Source organism: Schistocerca gregaria, chromosome X (genome assembly GCF_023897955.1).
Source record: "Schistocerca gregaria isolate iqSchGreg1 chromosome X, iqSchGreg1.2, whole genome shotgun sequence".
Taxonomy (NCBI): domain Eukaryota; kingdom Metazoa; phylum Arthropoda; class Insecta; order Orthoptera; family Acrididae; genus Schistocerca; species Schistocerca gregaria.
The window spans coordinates 36,555,665-36,578,440 of NC_064931.1; the positions used below are offsets into that span (position 1 = coordinate 36,555,665).

The 22,776-nt window shown below is 41.2% G+C and overlaps 1 protein-coding gene across 10 annotated transcripts in view; it reads left to right on the plus strand.

Moving 5' to 3' along the window:
* Nucleotides 1–22,776, plus strand: part of LOC126298657 (heat shock 70 kDa protein 14-like) — a 193,445-nt gene that overhangs the window by 12,598 nt on the left and 158,071 nt on the right. For all 10 annotated transcript variants that reach the window (XM_049990079.1, XM_049990080.1, XM_049990078.1 and 7 more), the window contains 2 exons: nt 149–229; nt 375–609. In XM_049990079.1, coding sequence (XP_049846036.1) covers nt 149–229; nt 375–609 — 316 coding nt within the window. The remainder of the gene's footprint in view (nt 1–148; nt 230–374; nt 610–22,776) is intronic.

The window sequence follows — 22,776 nt, forward strand, 5'->3', positions numbered from 1 at the left end:
TTCGTATTTGTTGTTCACTGAGAGTTTCTAATGTGCCAGAAGTGAAGTTATGAACGATTATTCTTCTAGCTCGAATGTATTCGTGAGAAACGTTCTAATAAGATGATATCAATGTAACTTTGACATTATTTTACGTTTTGTTTCTCAGGATGGGAAAGTTGATATAATAGCCGATGACAGTGGCAACAGAATAATGCCTGCAATAGTCGCGTTTGTTGACGGTGAAGAGGTAAGGAAATTTTGTACTAAGCAGCAGTTTATTTGAATAGTGTCCTCTAAGCTGAAATTGCCTGTTACTTCTTAATTTACTTGGTTTACCACTGTTCCGTAATTCCGCTTCGTGATCAAAATTTAAGAGATCGATTGTGTTTCAGACTGTTGGTCTCCCAGCGAAGGCAGCTCTTGTTAGAAATGCCGCATGCACCATTGTTAGAAATAAGAAACTCTTAAATGACCGTATTCCTGACGACGAACTTGAGAATCATATAAAGTCAGTGAAATGTAAAATAGTGACTGAAGGAGGTTTGAAATACGAAATCAGAGATGAAGACAAGATCGTCGTGTATACCCCAGAAGGAGCCATGACGTGCATATACAAGAAGCTATTCGGTATGTAGAAATGTTTTTATGCGTAATGCCCCGATCTCATATTCCTACGAGTAGCTAGTATGCTTCATTCCGTGTAATCTCACAGGCTGTGAAAAGGTGGCTATTTCAGAATTTAGTCATATTTGGAACATTGATGCCCACATGTCTCAGTAGTAAAACTGCCAAATAACACTGTTCTAACTCTAGCCATTTTTGATAAATTCAGGTTTGAAGATTCATGTGTGGGTACCCAGTCATTAGTTGGGAACCAGTTTCCGTATTCTCAGGCACTTGCTATTTAGTAATGAGGTGACCTACAGACGTGAAGTATTTTAGTCATGTACTGTGTGGGTCATTAAGTTGATATATTGCATAAAAAGTACGATACATCTCTGTTTTTTATGAAAAATGTTGAGAATTGCTCTTTCTCCGTGATGTGCTTTACATGTGTGATATTTATTTTTTTTTTTAATTATAACTTCGCAGAGGGGAAAAAACACAGACTTCATCTTACATACTATGACTCTTTAGTGCTAGTATTAAGTATAAATAACAATGACAAACTTTTGGCATTGAAATTAGTAGTTTTTGACTTCACTTGAAGATGACTCCATCACAAAAAAGTCAAATTTGACGAATTTCAAAGTCCTGTGGGGTACATAGATAATTGAATCAAAATATGATTTTTGATGAAATGTTTATATATGTCAGCAATCTTAACTGCAAAGAATAATATCCAAACTAACTTTATTCGTTGTCAAAGAATAAAATGAAGATGTCAGTTACATATGCCACCCACATTTAGCACTGCAGGGCATTAATAATAAAAACGTGTATTCCTTGAAAAATTGACCTTTAGGTCAGACCTGTAAACAATTTAGAGCTGAAAACAGTTATGAATCATTTTTCTCAGTGTATATGTTGTATTTCTCTGTTAAGTGTCTTTCCTGTGTAAAGAATTAAGGGACAACGTGGGTGCACAAATGAGGTGATATATCCATATTCGGTCACTGCAACTTAAAAAGACAACTTAAATGAAACATAAGAAATTGTGTAAGCAGTAATGAGACACAGTAATAACTTTAAATATGTACTTGTATGTACATATATAAAAATTTTGCAAAGAACATTTTGATAAACAAATTCAAATATAAAGAAGGAAACTAACTTTAAAACCCTTCCACCTTGCATATAACTCTTTTCCTCGACATCTTGATGCAGAAGCAAAATGAGTTCACTTAAATGTGAGAGATGATATTTTTTCCGAAGCACTTATTGTCATGTTTATACAACTCCTCACTGTGTCTTTGTAATGATGGGAATCTGCCTTACATGTAGCATTGGAGAAGGGGACCAAACAGCATCATTCCAAGCTAGCCATGAAGGGAATTGTAAATCAGCAGTAGGCATGCAGTTAATCTCAGCATCTTTAAACTCATGTGATGCCTGGGAAATGTGTCCTGTGTGCCCGATTTTGTTGTATTTGAAAGCCACATTCTGCCTGACTTGTAACCTTTCTGCAAACCATTTCATGAGCTCCCATTGCAACACTGCTCGTTTTTATATGTTGGAAGTCTCTTTATTATAAAGGTGGTAATTGCAGTGAGTAGTAATGTGTGGTGCAATCATATTACTGGAAATGTCATCGCTATATTGTAACTGTGTTCTGAGAAACCTTAATGTTATTTGATCTGTGAAGAAGCAAAGAGCATATTAGCACCCTGTATTGTGTGGAGTGTCCTGTGAACAATGCAACCAATTTTCCGATATAAGGAGCTCCTAACTCAGAAATGTAGAATTCAGCTCGTAATGGACAGTTTCAAGTTTTTATTATTGTCAGAGTAGCTTCTACTGATGGTGTCTTAGAGCACATCGGACTTGGAGAAAGAACAGTTAAAGAGTCATGGTGTAATTACTGCTCCAGAATGCAGGAGTGGTCAAAAGATGTTACCTGGAATTGTCAGAGAAGAAACAATGATATCTTACGGAAATGATAATATTTCAAGACTTTGTGCAAGGAATTAAAGACTCCTTCCACTATGGTTCATAACATGAAGATTCACATAAAATTGCATGAAGGTTTCCTGAAATACAGGTACAGCACAATGACAGTTTCAGAAACTCAATTGAAACGAGCATTTCTAGTCATTGCTACTATCACCTTTCTAATGAAGAGACTTCCAATGAATGCAAATGGGAGCACTGTTGCTATGGAAACTCGTGAAAATGCTTTTTCGGAACAATTGCAAAATGAGCAGAACGTGGCTTTCAAATTCTACAAAATCTGGTACACAAGACACATTTTCCACCAATCACGTGAATTTAAAGATGTTGAGATTAACTATATGCCTCCTACAGATTCACTATTCCTTTCATGGTCCATTGGAATGATGCTGTTTGGCTACCCTTTGCCATTGTGACGTCTGAGGTAGATGTCCTATCATTACAAAGACATGGTGCACAGTTTTATAAACATGACAATAAGTGCTTTGGAGAAAAATCCCTTTAAGTGAACTCATTTCATTTTTGCATCAAGATGTCAAGGAAAACAGTTATATGCAAGGTGTGTGTGTTTGAAAAATGCAGTTTCCATCTTTATATTTGATTTTTTTTAATGAAACTTTTCTTTGTGGAGGTTTTATATCAGCATATACTGGTATATATTCAATGTTCGTAACGTCTCTCATTATTGCTTGCTGCTTTTCTTACTTTTCACTGAAGTTTGTTTTTAATTTACAGTAACAGAATAAGAATATATCACCTCATTTGTGCACCAAAGTTATCTATAGTAATTCTTTACACTGAAAAGACAACTAACAGTGAAATAATAGTAATAATATAATAATAATAATAATATCATTGAGCTCTTGCAGCAATAGACAGTCATAAGCGCACGTTTCTATATGAACTACTATATCAATGTAATTTAGTTTACATGAAATAGGTAAAACTAGAAATTATATGTTAGAGAGTAGCATTTTCATTTCTAAAACATTTGTCAACTGGGTAAAGAGGTTGTTTACTAAGTAGCTTATACGGAAGCGCCTGATTCCACCCGTCTGCTTTGACCCATGACGTCACAAATATGGAGGAAGCGACCGTCCACTATGACTCCAATATGGCACCTATGACTTAATTACATAAACATAACAAACATGACAATACATCAAACCCCCCTCCCCCCCCCCCCCCCACACACACACCTTCCACAGAAAACCTAATCAAACTAACGAGATAAGTGTAGGAAATTGGGGGCGTTTTGGGTGGGGTCAGTTAAATACACACACACACACACACACACACACACACACACACACACACACACACCAAAATGACAAGACCCCACAACTTTCCCAAGTTCCACTACACACAAAATCCACTGGAATAGATCACTTCCCTTGGTCGACAGAAACAATTGCTACCACACTATAAATCTCAGAAATTTTGCCAGCACCACACTTAATCCTACCACAAATACAAAAAAAGCAAAAACTCACACACTAGAAAATCAAAATTGCAATCAAACACGTCCCTTGACCTGTTATCCTTAAGACATATCCACATATAGCTATCTCTGGTCAGAGACGCCAAAACTTTAGTAAGTCTCATTTCTTCACGACTTCAGCCAACAGCCCACATTGCTGAAGAAATTTTATTAGAGGCAATGCACTGTCCCCCATCATCGCAGACAACCAAAAACTGTTGACCTTGTCAGTCATAGCCATACCTACCAAAGACATAAGCAAAGAAATTTACCAAAATTCACACATGAACTGAAAAGAAACTACAGTAATATCAACATAACAAAACCAAAATCATTAACTCATTGAAATATATTCCACTGAAAGCACTGTCACCACTGATACTACACACATGCAATGCTACCACACAAGTGAACCCCATATGCCACATAACACGCTACCCATAAACACACCACCAGAGAGAACCACCTACCGCAACAATACGCCACCTATAAACACGCTACACACGCAAACTAAACCAAAAACATCACCTAACACTAAATACACCACTAGAGACCACCACCGATCACATCAAAACAACACCTACAAAACACGCCACTCTCACAAACTAAACTGCGCGCCGTGGTGACATCACACACCACAACAGCCTTAAGTCACAAGTCAAAGCCGATGGGTGGGATCGAACGCTTCTGTCGACCCGCTTATAAAATTTAGCTTTAAAAATATTTATAGGCAATTCTGTAAAATCTACCCTTGGCCTATTAAACATCCTTAATCCAAAGACTAGGTAGGAGTTACCTGATTTAGATGATGTGTGGTATGGTATGTCTACATGTGTGCTGTTTCTAGTGTTAAAACTATGTACATCAGTTTTCATTGTGAAATTAGAAACATTGTTTCTAACATACAATAAAACAATATAGATGAATAAGTTTACTATTGTCAGACATTCCAGTTTAATGAAGAGAAGTTTACAATGTTCTGTTTTATCAGAATCTGTTATTATTCTTATTACTTTCTTCTGCAACAATAAAATGTCATTTGCTTAACAACTGTTACCCCATGAAAAAATTCCGTATGATATGATACATTGGAAGAAAGCAAAATTTCGTGATCTTGCATAGTTATTTGGAACATGTCTTTTTAAATTTGTAGTTAAATGAATAACTCTTGAAAAGTCTAGAAAATATATTTTTAATGTGTGGTTTCCAGGCCAATTTATTGTCAGTAAGAACACCTAAATGTTTAGTAGTTTTTAATTCATGATTGTTAGGAATCTCTTAGAGGCTAAAATTAAGTACCTGTGTTTTACTTTAATTTACTAAGAAAAACATCGCAGTACCCACATCCTGCGAGGCCTCACTTAGTGAAAACTGACCAATATGCAAAGATGTTTTGTGTTGGCCTTGTAAGTACTGCGACGTTTGCATATGTCTGGTTATGATTAACCATTAATATGCGCTCATCTGGAGATAGATTGAGTCGAAAGTTGATCGAAGGGTAGCGATTTGAAGGGCAAAAGGGAAAAAAGTTCCAAGGGAACGAAACCTATGTGATAGTTGGGTCAGATTTTACGAGCGGTAGCAGTTTTCTTGCTGTCTACAACAGGTCACGCAAGACTTGATTTTGATTCTAATGGGTATCTTGCAGGCAGATGTTTTTGATGTTGTGCAGTGGTGATTCTCGGTGGCTGCAGCTTCTCTGTCAGTGTCAGCATACCAGTAACAGTTAGGTTCATCATCATTTTGTGTCTGATAGATTGTATCTTGGATTGACAGTGTAGGGCAGTGTTGGTGGTTTTTTTGTGCATTAGTGTGCAAGCTTGTCAGCTTCCCTGTTGTAGCCTGTTGCAATGTTGCTGATGTTGTCATGTGAGAATTTATAAACACACACAGATTAGTAATAAAAACAATAAAGGTCTGAGCACCGATCCTTCCAGCACTCCAGGCCTAACATAAACCAAATTTGACTTCTCGCAATCAATGCACACAACTTGGTGTGCTGTTCTCTAGCAAAGATTGAAACATATTTAAGCTGTTGCCATCAAAACCATAGTAGAATAGCTTATTCAATAAAGTATCATGCTCTGTGCAGTCAATGCTCTGCTCAGGTACAGAATGTAGCTTGGGAAAACCCCTTAGCCTCAAACACATCTAGGACAAATTTTACTAGAGAATCCATTGCATCAGTTGTGGATTTACTTTTTCTAAATCCAGATTATCACTAATTATATCTGATTTATCCAAGTAAACACTAACTTGGAGGAAAGGACAGATTGCTGCTTACCATAAGGAAGGTACATTAAGTTGCAGACAGGCACAGTTAAGACACATACAGCCTTCATCAGTAACACACACACACACACACACACACACACACACACACACACACACACACACACACACACACACACGTCACTGCCAACTCCAACATCTCGAGCCAGAATGCTGGAGTTGGTGGCTGTGTGTGTGTGTGTGTGTTATATTATTTTTTTATGTTTCTACCTGCAGTTTCCATTGTTTGATAAACACGAACTTAATCATAAAATTTTTTATAGAGTACAGGGATTATGGATATAGGTCTACAACTAGAGGGACTGTTCTTTTTGTCTTTTTTTATATATAGGCACAACTCCAGAAATTTCTAGTAGCTCAAGAAACTTACTATTACCTAGTCATATATTTTCACAATAAGTTAAGGGATAAATTATACAGTTAATAACATCTTTCAACAAATTACAAGACAGTTTATAGGTATCAACACTAGCTTAGCTTTTGAAATTTTTCACTATTTTCGGAATGTTTTTTGGACATTCTTCCGTGTAAGTAAACATGCCCAGGGGATGCTTTTCGAACCAGTTATCCATTATATTAAGTGCATTTTCATGGGGGTTTATTTGTGGCACCACTAATATCTTCAATAGATTGAATGCAAAATTTATTAAATTCTTCTTCGGTTATGGCAAGTCATTTTGTTTGGTGTGTACAATAGAGTTGATTACACTCCAGGCTTTTTATGTTTGTTATGGGACTTTTCAGTTTGCTATATTATTTAGTTCATTTGCTTCATCGATTACCTGTCTATACTTGTATATACCTTTATATCTATATATACCTTTAGCATACAATACTTTATGCAATTCATGATAATTTTTCCTTTTTACACCAATGTTCACTTAAATATAAAACGTCCAACATGTTTTCATTTGAAAAATCAGTAACTATTAGATTTTTATCTGCCATACCTTGAACATTGAGGTAACCTGTCCTAAACTCTACTTTTGGCATTACTTTTTTCGTATATACTTAATTGACATAGGACAATGTTACTATGTAAAAGTTGATCAGGTTGTGTTCTTGTGACACTGGAACATCCAACCTGGTCTAATCCTGTAAGTTTTTTATCATCTCAGTTGAAACATAATCCAGAGTACTGATCTGTCTTCCTACCTAAGTTTATCCAATAATATTCTTAGACTTGCATCACTTAAAACACATTTACCTAGTTTGTTGAGATGTTGGCCATGCTTGGTATGCCAAACTCTGCGGTAACTACTATTGTTAGGTAAGGAAACATTCCGAAAGTGTTTACAGATAGCTTTGTACTTCTTGTTGGTTTTCTCCACTTCCTTAGTCACACATGACTACTGAGGCAAATCATGTTGACGAAGCACGTCGATGATGATCACATTGGTGTGGGTTAACACTTAGTGTCTTCTTCAGTGTCGATGTAGCTGTCTTCCTCTCATTTCCACTGATGATGTTCACTCCAGCCATTACAACTACAATTTAACAATTCCTTCTATTTTAAACTCTTCCAGCACAGAAGGTACACTTTCCATTAACATAACTGATAATCCTCGCGCATAACTGTCTGTGTTAATCTTGATTTTACATTTCTTCTTATATACTAGTTTGCTATTTACTAAGTTTTGAGTGTCTTGCATTGCCTTATCAGTTGAGTGTGCTGATGCAATTTCAATATCATCCATGTTTTGCAATGAATTATGTTTGTTGTTAATTGGTAGAACAAAATCCTTCTCATGTTGATGGGTTTGTAAGGATTCCTCTTTGATTTCATAATTTCCCATGCTCTGCTGGACCTGCTCTCTGGCAATCCTTCTGGTTTAGATATATTTAGACATACCTGGTGATTACTCTCTTTCAAGGTATGCTGGAGTCTTTGGTTTTCATCACTCAGTATTTTTAAGTACTGTTGTAGCTCAGCAGTGATTCATAACAAAGAATTTTTATCTTCATCAGATAAGTTTTACAATGTTACTTATTGTATCACCACACCTTGGACAAATCCACTCTGCGCTTTCTTCAGGTCGGTCATTTGTGGTAATGTTTGCACAAGTGAAGTGATTCCAATGATCCCACAAATCACCCAAGATACCATTTCTGTTACATTTCACACACGTTTTGGATCAACCTGTTTTTTACGGTAGCTGAATCAGTACCTACTACTTCGATCGGTGCCATGTTGTGCAACATATATACTGAGAAAAAGACTGATAACTGTTTTCAGCTCTGAAGTGTTTACAGTTCTTATCCACAGGTGAACCACACATATATTTAGGGGAAAAAATTCACAGAATACATGTTTTTATTTATCGGTGCCCTGTAGTGTTGAATATGAATGGCACGTGTAAGTGGCATTTTCATTTTCTTCTTTGCATCTATTGTTGTTACCCGATATGTAAAAATTTCAGCAAAAAATAAAGTTGTGATACAGTTGTCTATGTACCCCACAGGACTTTGAAATTCGTCAAATTTAATTTTTTTTGTGATGGAGTCATCTTTAAGTGAAGGTAAGAACTACCAGTTTCAATTGCCATTTGTACTTGATACTAGCACTAAAGAGTTACAGTGCATAAGATGAAGTTTGTACTGTTCCCCTCTGGAATATTGTGATTTTAAGAAATCACAAATGTAAAGCACATCATGGAAAAGTGTGTTTCTCAACATTTTTAATAAAAAACTGAAGATGTATCCTACTTTTTATGCAATATATCAACTTACTGACTGGCGTAGTAGATGCCTAAAAAAACTTGAGGTCTGTAGGTCACCTCATTAGTGAGTAGCAAGTGTGTGAAAATACAGAAATTGGTTCTTTACTAATGACCAGTACACACCATTGTGTCTTCAAACCTGAATTTATCAAAAATGGTTAGTTATAACAGTGCTATTTGGCAGTTTTCTATTAAGATATGTAGGTACCCATGTACTGAATATGACTAAATCCTGTCATCGGCGCCTTAGGAGCTACCAAAATATAATTTTAAAGGAATGACCCATACTGCTCTTGGATCACAGAGATGTATTACTTTTCTCATCTTGACATTAAGATTTATAAGAAATATAATTATCAGCTTGAGCTAAATTTTCTTCTAGGTATGGCTGCTTCACACTATTTAAAATTAATCACCAGCTGCTGGCTGGAGTATGGTAGTGCCACCTATCTCAAAACAGTGATTGTCATGACAGGTTTACATTAATTTGGAATGCTGCAATTTGATTGTGAGCAGGCAAAGGCAACGAATGTGTTTCAAACATAAAGATTTTGATAACTGATTGACATACAGTGTAGCCTGATGTGTACATTTCCACAGTATCTAATGCACTTTGGCATATTTGACCTTTCTTGTCATGCAAACTAGAACTGGAAACTGAAGTCTAAATACCTTTATTGAGTAATAGACATATCTTCTCCTAGTATTCTGGTACATACAGTGTGGGGCAAATAAAAGTAGCTGGGCAAGAATATACGATTAGACGACCATTTGTGGCAGCATTGACAGAAAGGGAAGAGACATACAGTTACTTCCAGCATGATGGAGCCAACTCCCCATACAGCTGGCTGAACTTTAGAGCACATTTACACAGTCTACATGCCTTACTGAGTTGTTAGGAGAGGTCAGTCTTGTTGCGGCCCTGGCTGGTCAGGCAGGTCACTTGATCTATCATTGTGTGATTAATTTGTGTGGGGAGCCCTCAAGTCTAAGGTGTATGTCACAACCCTCATTGTCTTCAAGAACTGCAGCAGAACATATCAGATTATATTGCAGTAATTCCAGCAGATCAGCTTCGATCCATCTGCAGCAACTTGCTGATAAGCGCCCAAAAGTAGACCAAAAGATAAATGGTGATTACTTTTAAGATCTGCTGTTATCTGTTAATACTGTATATTCTTTTCTATGCTGTGTTTCATTGTACACTGGAACTATGTTCCCAGTGCTACTTTTATTGCCTCATCCCGTAGATTGTAAATGATATTAAAAAAAAAAAAAAAACTCAAGAGAAGGGGTAAGTTATGTTTCCTGAAAATTTTTGATTCAGTTTAATTCTAAGGCACAGGAAAGGGAAGGAGGGTGGGTGTGGGTAATGCCTGACACTGCAAATTTTGTTATACTAGTGATGCCAGTTAAGGGAGATTTGGCGAAGAAAGCTTGATCATAGCCAAATCTCTCAAAACTACTAACTGAAGCTTCCCCACATTTAATGATTAATCAACTGATTCAAAACCATGTGGTGTTCTGGATAATTTATCACTACTACTCCAGTGTCTGCCAGAAAAGTCTTCTATAGTAGCATAGCTAAGTTGGTGGTGAGGATGGGAACACCAGTTCTCCCTGTGCTAATGTCCTCTTCTACATGAATTGCCAATTAGTCGTTTGCTCATCCTCTGACTATGTATGCATGCTGTTGCCACAACTTCATTTTTACAGTGATTGCTATTCAAATATCGCCATAAGGAGACCGTGCCTTTCAGTGGCATATTTATGTGACACTACTTCATCTGATTCATACAGCTGTTAGTGGTACAGTTTTAATTATCTGTTGTTGGTGATTCAAATCAGATGTGTGTAGACTGTTTACAAGTGTTCTTTTGCTGTGCTAGACCAAGTGATTTGAACCACCATCCTCCTGAATGCAGGTCCAGTATTTATTACTGGGAAAGACCAAGTGGAAGTTGAACTTTCTTTCTGAAAGTTTGTGGTTCACACAATCATTCAATCATTCAGATACAGATCTTCTAGGGTTTCCCTAAATTGTTCAAGACAGGTGCTTGGGTTGGTCCCTGTAAAAAGGATCTAGCCAACTTCCTTACCCACCCTTCTACTTACAAGCTTGTGCTTCATCTCTAATGACATTTTATTGTGAGACTTTAAATCCTACTATTTGCACAGAGAGAAGAATGTGTTCCTTCTCTTAAGGTCCCAAATTCTTGGTTGATTACAGTTTGCTGCACTTTCTTAAGAGAAAGCGAACTTTGCAAACTTGTTCACGTATTCTATATTGTTTCTTAATTTTGAGTCAGCTTGAATCAGTCCCAAGATAGATGTACACAAAGGAGGAATCACATAGGAAGTGTATGAATTTATTTATTTATTTAGTTACTTTTTATTTTCACCTCAAGCTCCGTATGACCAAATTGAGGAGCAAATCTCAAAGGTCGTGGAACATGTCAGTACATAAAATTAAAGCATAAAAGTAATAACAGATAAAAATAAATGCTTATGAACCCGAAAAAAGTCAGTCCATAATACTGTCTTAAAGGTCATTAATATAAAACATGAATAGCAAGGACCCCAACACACTTTCCTGGGGCACACCTGAAGTTGCATGTACTACATCTGATGGTGATCTCCATCCATGATAACATGCTGTGTCCTCCCTACCACAAAATCTTCAATTCAATCACAAATTTCACTTGATACCCCATATGAACATACATTTGACAATATGCATAGATGTGGTTGTGAGTAGGATGCCTTTCAGAATTCAAGAAATACTGCATCTACCTGACTGCCCTGATCCATAGCTTTCAGTAAGTCACATGAGAGAAGTGTGAGTTAGGTTTCATATGTTGGAAGTTTACATTCTGTTTGTAATACCACATTATGTTTGAGCTCAGAATATGTTCTAAGATTCTACAAGAAATTAATCTCAAGGGTAATGGCCGGTAGTTTTATGGATCATTTCTACTATCCTCCTTGTAAACATATGTGATATGTACTTTCTTCCAACTACTGGACACAGTTTTTTCTTTGTGATATTAGATAGGTTCTAGTTAGAAGGGAGGCTAACTCAGCCCCACATTCGGGATGGACTGTGATAGGGATTCCATCAGGCCATCAGCTTCGTTCAGTTTTCACGCTTTCAGCTGTTTCTCAGCTCCACTAACACTTACTGCGCTCATCTTTTCAGTGGTAGAAAGATTAAACTGGGGCAATTCTCCAGGGTTTTCCTGTGTAAAGGAACATTTGAAAAACAGTTAATCGTCTGTGCTTTTCCTTTGCTACCCTTAATTTCAGTTTGTATCTCGTATGCGAGTGACTGTACATTAACCTTGGTGCCACTAACAGCCTTTACATACAACCAGAATTTCTTTGAGTTTTATGTAAGATCATTTGACAGTATTCTGTTGCAGTAGTCATTGAAGGCTTCATGCATTCCTTTGTTGACAGCCAAATATGTTTGACTCGGCATCTCCTATCCATAGCCCTATGCTTTCTTTTACACCTGTTATGTAGTAGTCTCGGTTTCTTTAGAAGTTTCTTTACAGTGACTGAATCGTGGAGGTTTCCTCCCATTATGAACTGTTCTACTGGGTACATATCTTTCCAGTGCCTGGCCAACTATTCTTTTAAACTTGAGCCAGAGTTTCTCAACATGCTCCTGGCGTGTGCTGATAGTGTAAAGTTCATCATTGAGATATGTCACTACTGATTTTTTGTCTAGTTTACTGAACATATATACCTTTGTCTTAGTTTACCTTTGTACTTTGGTAATCATTGTTGCAACATTCGTGTCATGATCACTAATACCAGTTTTGATGTAGTCAGTCTCAAAGAGATGAGGTCCCTTAATTGCTTTTTGATCCAATATACACTCCTAGAAATGGAAATAAGAACACCGTGAATTCATTGTCCCAGGAAGGGGAAACTTTGACACATTCCTGGGGTCAGATACATCACATGATCACACTGACAGAACCACAGGCACATAGACAGAGGCAACAGAGCATGCACAATGTCGGCACTAGTACAGTGTATATCCACCTTTCGCAGCAATGCAGGCTGCTATTCTCCCATGGAGACGATCGTAGAGATGCTGGATGTAGTCCTGTGGAACGGCTTGCCATGCCATTTCCACCTGGTGCCTCAGTTGGACCAGCGTTCGTGCTGGACGTGCAGACCGCGTGAGACGACGCTTCATCCAGTCCCAAACATGCTCAATGGGGGACAGATCCGGAGATCTTGCTGGCCAGGGTAGTTGACTTACACCTTCTAGAGCACGTTGGGTGGCACGGGATACATGCGGACGTGCATTGTCCTGTTGGAACAGCAAGTTCCCTTGCCGGTCTAGGAATGGTAGAACGATGGGTTCGATGACGGTTTGGATGTACCGTGCACTATTCAGTGTCCCCTCGATGATCACCAGAGGTGTACGGCCACTGTAGGAGATCACTCCCCACACCATGATGCCGGGTGTTGGCCCTGTGTGCCTCGGTCGTATGCAGTCCTGATTGTGGCGCTCACCTGCACGGCGCCAAACACGCATACGACCATCATTGGCACCAAGGCAGAAGCGACTCTCATCGCTGAAGACGACACGTCTCCATTCGTCCCTCCATTCATGCCTGTCGCGACACCACTGGAGGTGGGCTGTACGATGTTGGGGCGTGAGCAGAAGACGACCTAATGGTGTGCGGGACCGTAGCCCAGCTTCATGGAGATGGTTGCGAATGGTCCTTGCTGATACCCCAGGAGCAACAGTGTCCCTAATTTGCTGGGAAGTGGCGGTGCGGTCCCCTACGGCACTGCCTAGGATCCTACGGTCTTGGCGTGCATCCGTGCGTCGCTGCGGTCCGGTCCCAGGTCGACGGGCACGTGCACCTTCCACCGATCACTGGCGACAACATCGATGTACTGTGGAGACCTCACGCCCCACGTGTTGAGCAATTCGGCGGTACGTCCACCCGGCCTCCCGCATGCCCACTATACGCCCTCGCTCAAAGTCCGTCAACTGCACATACAGTTCACGTCCACGCTGTCGCGGCATGCTACCAGTGTTAAAGACTGCGATGGAGCTCCGTATGCCACGGCAAACTGGCTGACACTGACGGCGGCGGTGCACAAATGCTGCTCAGCTAGCGCCATTCGACAGCCAACACCGCGGTTCCTGGTGTGTCCGCTGTGCCGTGCGTGTGGTCATTGCTTGTACAGCCCTCTCGCAGTGTCCGGAGCAAGTATGGTGGGTCTGACACACCGGTGTCAATGTGTTCTTTTTTCCATTTCCAGGAGTGTATTTTGAAACACCCCCGATTAAATTTCCTTTATTGGGTTTTGAGCAATTTACCGAAACCACCAAACAGTTAATGATTATATGACCGTGTGCTTAATGGAAGAAAGGCTATCAATTTTCCTGCTGTGGTTTCGTTGATATTCCAACCGAGTGCGGCTATTCTGAGACTGAATAGTGGAATGATTGAAAGTTTGTCTATTAAGGACCACGAAGGTTGCAATGTACAAACTGTATTGTATTTTATATAATAACACACAAATTCTGAGGCAGTTCTACCTTCGTCTTACACATCTAATCACAGTTATATCTTTTTATTGGTTGTTGATTTTCAGTACTTCGTCACACGCAATGCTGATGGTTAACATTCACAACAATCCTCACTGCAATTCATGGTTGTTGCTGCCCGACGCGGTTGACGCGAAACACGTAATTCGGCACTTGTCACTTTGTTTCATATCACTCGTGAATCGGTATTAGTGAGGGTCAACCCCACGACGATCAGGGGGACATGCTCACTCGTCGTACTCCGGTGAATTTTACGCGACCACCATTCTTGCCCGTCTTTCCCGCATTCCTTTTCACTCTACACTCTCCAGTACTACTACGCACTCGACAATAGGTCTCACTGCCTCCTGCAGCACTTGACAATCGACTCCTGTCTACTAACGACTTGGGCGTCGGATACTAGCATCTATGCTTGTGGGATCACGGATCCCTTACAATTTCCATCATGAGTGGGGTTCTGAACTATTTGTTCTAGGTAGTTGTCAGCAAAGGTATTTAGTACATGATTTCTGGTCATGTTCACTACTAAGAAAACTGTAAGTTTCCCAATTTATTGTTGGATGATTACTGCGTGATTGGGGAACTTAGGCATAAGTTAACTGAAGTTTGGTTTAAAATTTTCAGATAAATCAGGAGGGGAATGTGGCAATCGATAGAAGGATCTAATCACCACTTTATGCCCACTCCTGATACTGAGTCTTGCCAAGTCAGCTCTTTGATATGCCCATCATCTACAGCCCCATCACTTTTATTTAAAATCCCCCTCCCCCAGCATTCAACCAACCACATTTGTGCTGTTGCAAGGTATTTAGTACTACGAGGACATGCCAAAAAGTAATGCCCCCGAATTTTTTATACGAAAACTCTTAAAGCTTGTTATATAAAACAGATGTTATTACCATGTCTTCATGTCTAAATATTTCTCAACATAAACACAGGTCATGGACACATTTCCACAAATGAGAGACAAGTTTGTAATTTTTATTTTATTTATTTATAGACACAATCACATGTCTATGACACAGTCATAACCAGTTTCGGCCATGCAATGACCATCTTTAGTTTCTAAACGGGGGCATACACTGAACACAGGTTCATGGGTTTGACAACGCATGAAACTGTGTTCAGTATATGCTGCCTTTAGAATCTGAAAATGGTTATTGTATGGATGAAACTGGTAATAACTGTCATAAATATGTGATTGCACCTACAAATAAACAAAAAAAATACAAAATAATCAGTCACGCATTCCATAGACAAGTTTGTTGATACCGCCACTGTAGAATGTTTGACTTCGTTGATGGAGCCACAACCTCACCTCTGCTTGCAACACTTCATCACTATCAAAGTGAAGGCCTCGAATGTGTTCTGTAAGTTATGGAAACATATGAAAATCGGATGGGACCAAGTTGGACTGTGTGGAGGATGATCAATAACAGTGAACTCGAGGCATTGAATTGTTGCAGATGTCGCAGTGCCCATGTGGGGTTTGGCATTGTCATGCTGAAGGAGTGGGTGATTCATGTGTGGACACTCTCTTCAATTTCAGAACCCGATTACAGCATGCTGTTTCTCGTGCACAGACTTGTTTTATGCTCAACTCGGAGACCTCTAGTGGCAGATGGCTGCAAACATGTAGAAGTGAATTATAAAGATGTAGAATATTCATAATTTTCGTTTTATTTAAAAAGTGTTAAGAGTTTTCACAAAAAAAAATTCAGAGGCATTACTTTTCAGCACACTCTGGTTCCCTTGCTGTGTTTGCCCCTTAATTATTTGTAGGACGTATGCAATGTGCTATATTCCCCTATACTTCTCCGAACACATCTTTTTCTCTGCTTTTTGATGTAACATTGATAACATATCCTCCGACCTCCTCACCTTATTCATCTCCCATGCATTAAATGACAGTGTCACCATCAGTCAGTGACTGATGATAACATCCTCTTGGCTGGTAAATATAACTTAACTTTCCAACTGATGATCCTTTGGCACTGCCGTTCCACTCTTGCTGAAGAGATACAGCACTGCCATGATAGGATTCCCTTGATACCCATCTCTGGTGCCCAGCAATCTGGGAAAAGGAAACTAATTATTCTCCCTCTCCCCCCTTTGAAAGATCTGATGTCTCCTGACACAATTTGTTGAATTTATAAATAATACATCCTTGACACGTTTAACACTTGTGTATTTTCCCCTTTGTTACTATGTGCATTGCTTCTACAATCTTGTAACTGGTGTCAAGCCGCAATGCATTTTTCATACTGAGGCTGATGACATTGACTCTGGATATGCCCTGATCTTCCACACCTGTGACACCTTATATCAGCAGAAAACGCACTTTGTTTATTGCACACCCCTATTGCTATATAAATCTCCTCTAACTTTGTACCAACCTAATGGCAGCTTCCAGGTCTGTCAGGGTATCTGTCTGAACCCTCGTAGATATGTTAGGTGGCATGCTCCTGTGGAAGGCATCTAGTGCCCTATTACATCCAGCTTCTTGGAGTATAATCCTGTGTGTGTCTCCCCCCCCCCCCCCCCCCCCCCCTCACCAGCTCATCTGTGTGTTCACTAACTTTCCAGATTCTCTCAGCATAACTTTCCACTGTTTCATTGTATTCCTTCGCTATTCCACTTCACTGCTCATGTCAATATCTAACACCATTGTATTTTTTTATAACATTACCGGAAGCCCTGCCTCCACTCCTCAAATGTCGGTGCAATTTTAAAGCGTTTCATACATGTCACAATAGCTCTTGCTTGTATCAACATCCGGCTTGCCATTTGCAATAGATGACGATCCACCCTACCCCAGATCTTTGCTGTGGCTCCCAGGTCATCTAAGAAAGACATCACATCCTCAGCTGAGAAGGGAGTAATCAAATTAATGGCATATGAATCTGTTGGAGAACTAGCTGGCTTGGACAGTACCACCTCTTCCTTTCTAGTGACAAGTTGCCTAGGCAACTCTTCATTATCTGCCGTCATTGCACTACTTTATTAACCAACAACTGAATAGCCTCCTGCTCTGGGACACCTATGTTCCAAATTTGACCATTGCGGAAACCTTACCTGCAGTACATAACCAATTATACAAAACAACATCACTGTAAAACAATGTTTCTCACATTCGTAACCATACTGTATTATTCACACTTTGATGCCTACTCATTAACTTCTATGACTTGGCACACTGGCTAGCGGATGACAATACATTGCCATTGCCACAAGTCTGATGAATCAGCTGGTTCTAACAACTTCACAAGTGCTACCCATAAAACCAGCTGACGTCCTTCCTTGAACCCACCTCCCATGCACGCGAAAGTAGGGAAAAAAAATTCTTCACTCACGCCACTGTATGTTGACACTGAGAGTTGCGGCTGTGATGTGATGATGCATGAAGCTGCAAACATCAGCGGTTGTCAACTTTTCCAACACTACGTGGATGGCCTCTATGGTGGTAGGGTTGGATGATAACAGCGGTGGGTGGTTGTCGAGATGTTGGCCATCATTAACATGTGAAAACAGCATCTCATTAGTCAAATATTTTATTCAGGCTCGAGCTAAACACTTGAAGTGCTGCATCGTACTGACTATGTCCCCTTGTGGCATGTGGTGAGGACAGTGTGCATAGGACAGCTCAGGCCAGCTGTGATGCAAGTGACCAGAGCAATGCTGACGCCCTGATCTGTGCAGTGGCATGTGCACCAACTATGCACGGCGAGGCTGCTTGTGCCAAGGTCTGCTGTGGGATAGGGAACTCGGTAATTAAAGCAGGGGATATCAGCCCTCAAAAGTGGAACTTGCCCTAGTGGACGAAGGTGCTCAGCACCAGGATACCTGCAGCAGCGTAGGACCCCCCTGCGGTTCCAGGGGTTAGAACAGGCCCGAGGTATTCCTGCCTGTCATAAGAGGCAACTAAAAGGAGTCTCAAATGTTTTGGCCTTCAGTGAAGGCCCCCGAAGGGTTTGATCTCCATTCTCCAAAATTCTTGTGAAAAGCGAGCTAATTGGGTTAGGGAGCCTTACATGGCGCATCGTGTCTCTAGTGCACTGAAACCTTCAGCGTTCTTTATCACCGTGACTTTGCAGTTCCACTCATTCTCCATATGTTTCGTGAGGGTATCTTCCAGCAGGCCTTTTCCTCCATCCGCTGTGCGGTGTCTCTTTCTGCGCTGGCGATGATCATGGACTTCTTTGCACCTCATATCCAACATGGTAGTCAGTCCGTTGTGGTGGGGCTGCAGTGTACCCTATTGGTTGTAGCCCCCTGACAACACAGGGATCACTGTGCTGATGCCTGCGCCGTTAACTCCTCACATATGCCAAGGAGTAGATGTCTATCTCCCTGGTGCCTTTGCTGAAGCTGGGTGGTGCCCATGGTGAGGGCCCCTGGTCAGAGTGGGTGGCATTAGGGCGAATGAGATTCCGTGACGTGTACTACGTCATCTCTTGCTGGTGGTCCAACACCAGCATTCTCTAAATGGTAGAGATCTAACTTTAATGCGAAGAAGTATGACTACAAATCGTGACCACACCAAGGGAGGAACGCCTGGCTAAGTATGGCAGTGAACTTAATTTGCACCAGTATCTCGTACATACAAGAGCTGATGGGGAAGCTTTCATCTTTTTTGTGGAGTATTTAGAGGACAAGTTTGGGTAGGTGGAGGGATTGTCCAAAATGTGATCTGGGTCAGTCTTGATAAAAACAGCATCCTCTGCCCAATCACAGGCATTATTCGTCTGTGACAAGCTGGGGGATGTTTCTGTTTCCATCACACCCCATAAGAGTTTATAAATATGTTCCAGGGTATTCTATTTCACAGGGACTTTCTTTCGCAGTCTGATGATGAGCTACATTCCAATTTAGAGCGGCAAGGGGTTCATTTTGTGCGCCGCTTCCATCGGGGTCCGAGGGATAATCAGGTTGCCACCAGTGCCTTCATCTTGGCCTTCGTGGGTGACACTTTACCTGAGAAGGTCAAGGTCTACTGCTGTGGTGTCAAGCCATGTATCCCTCCCCCAATGCGGTGCTGGAAGTTCTGCCATATGTCTTCCCATTGTACTTCCAGCATCACCTGTCGAGATCGTAGACGTTCTTCACATCCCAATACTCTATGTGAACTTGATATGTAGTGAAACTGTGCCCCTTCAAACTCCTCTTGAAGCTGTGGCTGTCTGGAAATAACAGTCCACAATGTACATCTTCCTCCAGGTGGTGCCGTATCCCTGAACATATTGGCTGCACTGATTCATCAACATATTTTTATGCCCATAACTCCCTTGTGGGGTGGCACCATGCTTACTGGTAGAGGTCGAAAATTTACTGTCTAAACTCGACCTCTGCCTCTTAAATACTAGGGCCCCACACATTTCAGTGTGGCTCATAGTACTTACTTGGCCATTGATTTATTACTTTGCAGCCCAGGACTTCTCCCATCTGTCCACTGGAGAGCCCACAATGACTTTGTGGTAGTGACCACTTCCCCATCTTCCTGTCACTCCTCCGGCATCATTCAGCCAGATGTCTACCCAGGTGAGCTTTAAACAAGGCAGACTGGGAAGCTTTCACCTTTGCTGTTACCATTGAATCTCCCCCACATGGTACCATTGATGTGGTGGTTGAGCGGGTTACCAGAACAATCATTTCTGCAGCGGAAAATGTGATCCCTTGTTCCGTAGGGTGCCCCCAGTGGAAGTCAGTACGTTGATGGTCGCTGGAAATTGCTGAGGCCATTAAAGAGTGTTGATGAGCTCTACAGTGACATGAGTGGTGCCCTTCCCTGAAGCACTTAATAGCTTTTAAACGGCTCCGTGCCCACATTTGCTAACTTATAAAAAGAGCCGGCCGGAGTGGCCGAGCGGTTCTAGGCACTACAGTCTAGAACTGCACGACCACTATGGTCGCAGGTTCGAATCTGGCCATGGTCATGGATGTGTGTGATGTCCTTAGGTTAGTTAGGTTTAAGTAGTTCTAAGTTGTAGGGGACTGATGACCTCAGCAGTTGAGTCCCATAGTGCTCAGAGCCATTTTTTTCAAATAAAAAGACGAAAACTGGTGTGTTAGGAGAGGTACATCTCAAACATTGGGTACCATACGTTGCTTTCAAAAGTCTGGATGAAGATCAGACGTGTCTTTGGGTACCAGACCCCGTCAGGTGTTCCTAGCCTTAATATCAATGGAGTGTTATCTACCAACGCAAATGCAATTGCCGAGCTCTATGCTTGAGCCTCTGCTTCGGAGAATTACTCCGCAGCCTTTCGTACCCTCAAACGGCAGATGGAAGGGAAATTCTTCTCATTCACTGAATATCACAGTGAACCCTATAATGTTCCATTTACTGAGTGGGAGCTCCCCAACGTCCTTGCACATTGTCCTGACACAGCTCCTTGGCCCTATCAGATCCATGGTCAGGTGATTAAACATCTCTCATGGCACTACCAGCGAGACCACCTCATGATCTTCAACCAGATCTGGTGCAACAGCATATTCCCATCACAATGGTGGGAGATCATCATCATTCCAGTGCTAAAACTCGGTAAAAACCTGCTGGATGTGGATAGCTACCAGCCAATCAGCCTCAACATAATTCTTTGTAAACTGTTAGAATGTATGATAAGTCGGCAGTTGTGTTGGCTCCTGGAGTCATGTGGCCTACTGGCTCCATGTCAGGGCAATTTCCACCAGGCTCGCTCTACCACTGATAATCTTGTGTCCCTAGAGTCTGGCATACGAACAGCCTTTTCCAGATGCTTGCTGTTTTTTCTTGATTTGCGAAAAGTGTATGACACTACATGACGACATCATATCCTTGCCACATTGTATGAGTGAGGTCTCATAGGTCCACCCGTGATTTTTACCGAGAATTTCCTGTCGCCTTGTACTTTCCATGTCCAAGTTGGTGCCTCCCATAGTTTCCCCATATCCAGGGGAATGGGGTCCTGCAGGGCTGTGCATTTGAGTGTCTCTTTATTTTTAGTGGCCATTAATAGTCTAGCAGCCATTGTAGGGTCGTCCGTCTCACCTTCTCTGTATGCAGACGATTTCTGCATTTCATACTGCTCCACCAGTACTGGTGTTGCTGAGTGGTACCTACAGGGAGCCATCCACAAGGTGCAGTCATGGGCTCTAGCCCACGGCTTCCAGTTTTCGACTGCAAAGTTGTGTGTTATGAACTTCTGTCAGCATCGTACCACTCATCCAGAACTTAAACTTTACCTTACTGACGATCCACTCACTGTAGTGGAGACATATTGATTCTGAGGACTGGTTTTAGACACTTGACTTTGCTTCCTCACCTTCGTCAGCTTAAGTGGAAGTGCTGGCAGCCCCACAGTGCCCTCCGGTGCCTGAGCAACACCAACTGTGGTGCAGATCGCTCTACACTGCTGCATCTCTACAGAGCCCTTGTTCAGTTCTGCCTTGACTATGGGAGACTGGTGTATGGTTCAGCAGCACCCTCAGCCTTGCAGTAACTAGACCCAGTGCACCACTGTTGAGTTCGACTAGTGATGGGAGCTTTTAGGACAAGTACGGTGACCAGTTTACTGGTGGGGGCTGGAGTCATTCCATTACAGATCAGGCGTGCACAACTGCACACGAGTTAGATCACACACATTCGTAGTTCTCCTGAGCATCCAAATTACTGTCTCCTTTTCCCAACCATCGTGGTTCATCTCCCGCATCGGCGGCCCAGGTCAGGGCTTAAGATTGCTGTTTGCATCCGATCCCTTCTGTCTGAATTGGAGTCCTTCCCTTTACCACCTGTACTCAAGGTCCATTCACATACACCTCCACGGTGTAAACCTAGGCTGTAGCTTTGTCTGAATCTTTCACGTGGCCCTAAGGACTCAGTTAAACCCGTGGCTCTCTGCTGTCACTTCCTCTCAATTCTTGACATGTCCCAGGGCTCTGAAGTAGTTTAAACCGATGGCTCGATGGTCACGTTGGTTTCGCCTATGTTCACAGAGGACATATTGAACAGCACTCCTTGCCAGATGGCTGCAGTTTCACTGCAGAGCTGGCGGCCATATCTTTTGCTCTTGAGTGCATCTGTTCATGTCCTGGTGAATTGAGTTGTTTCTTCTCTGTAGTGACCCCTTGAG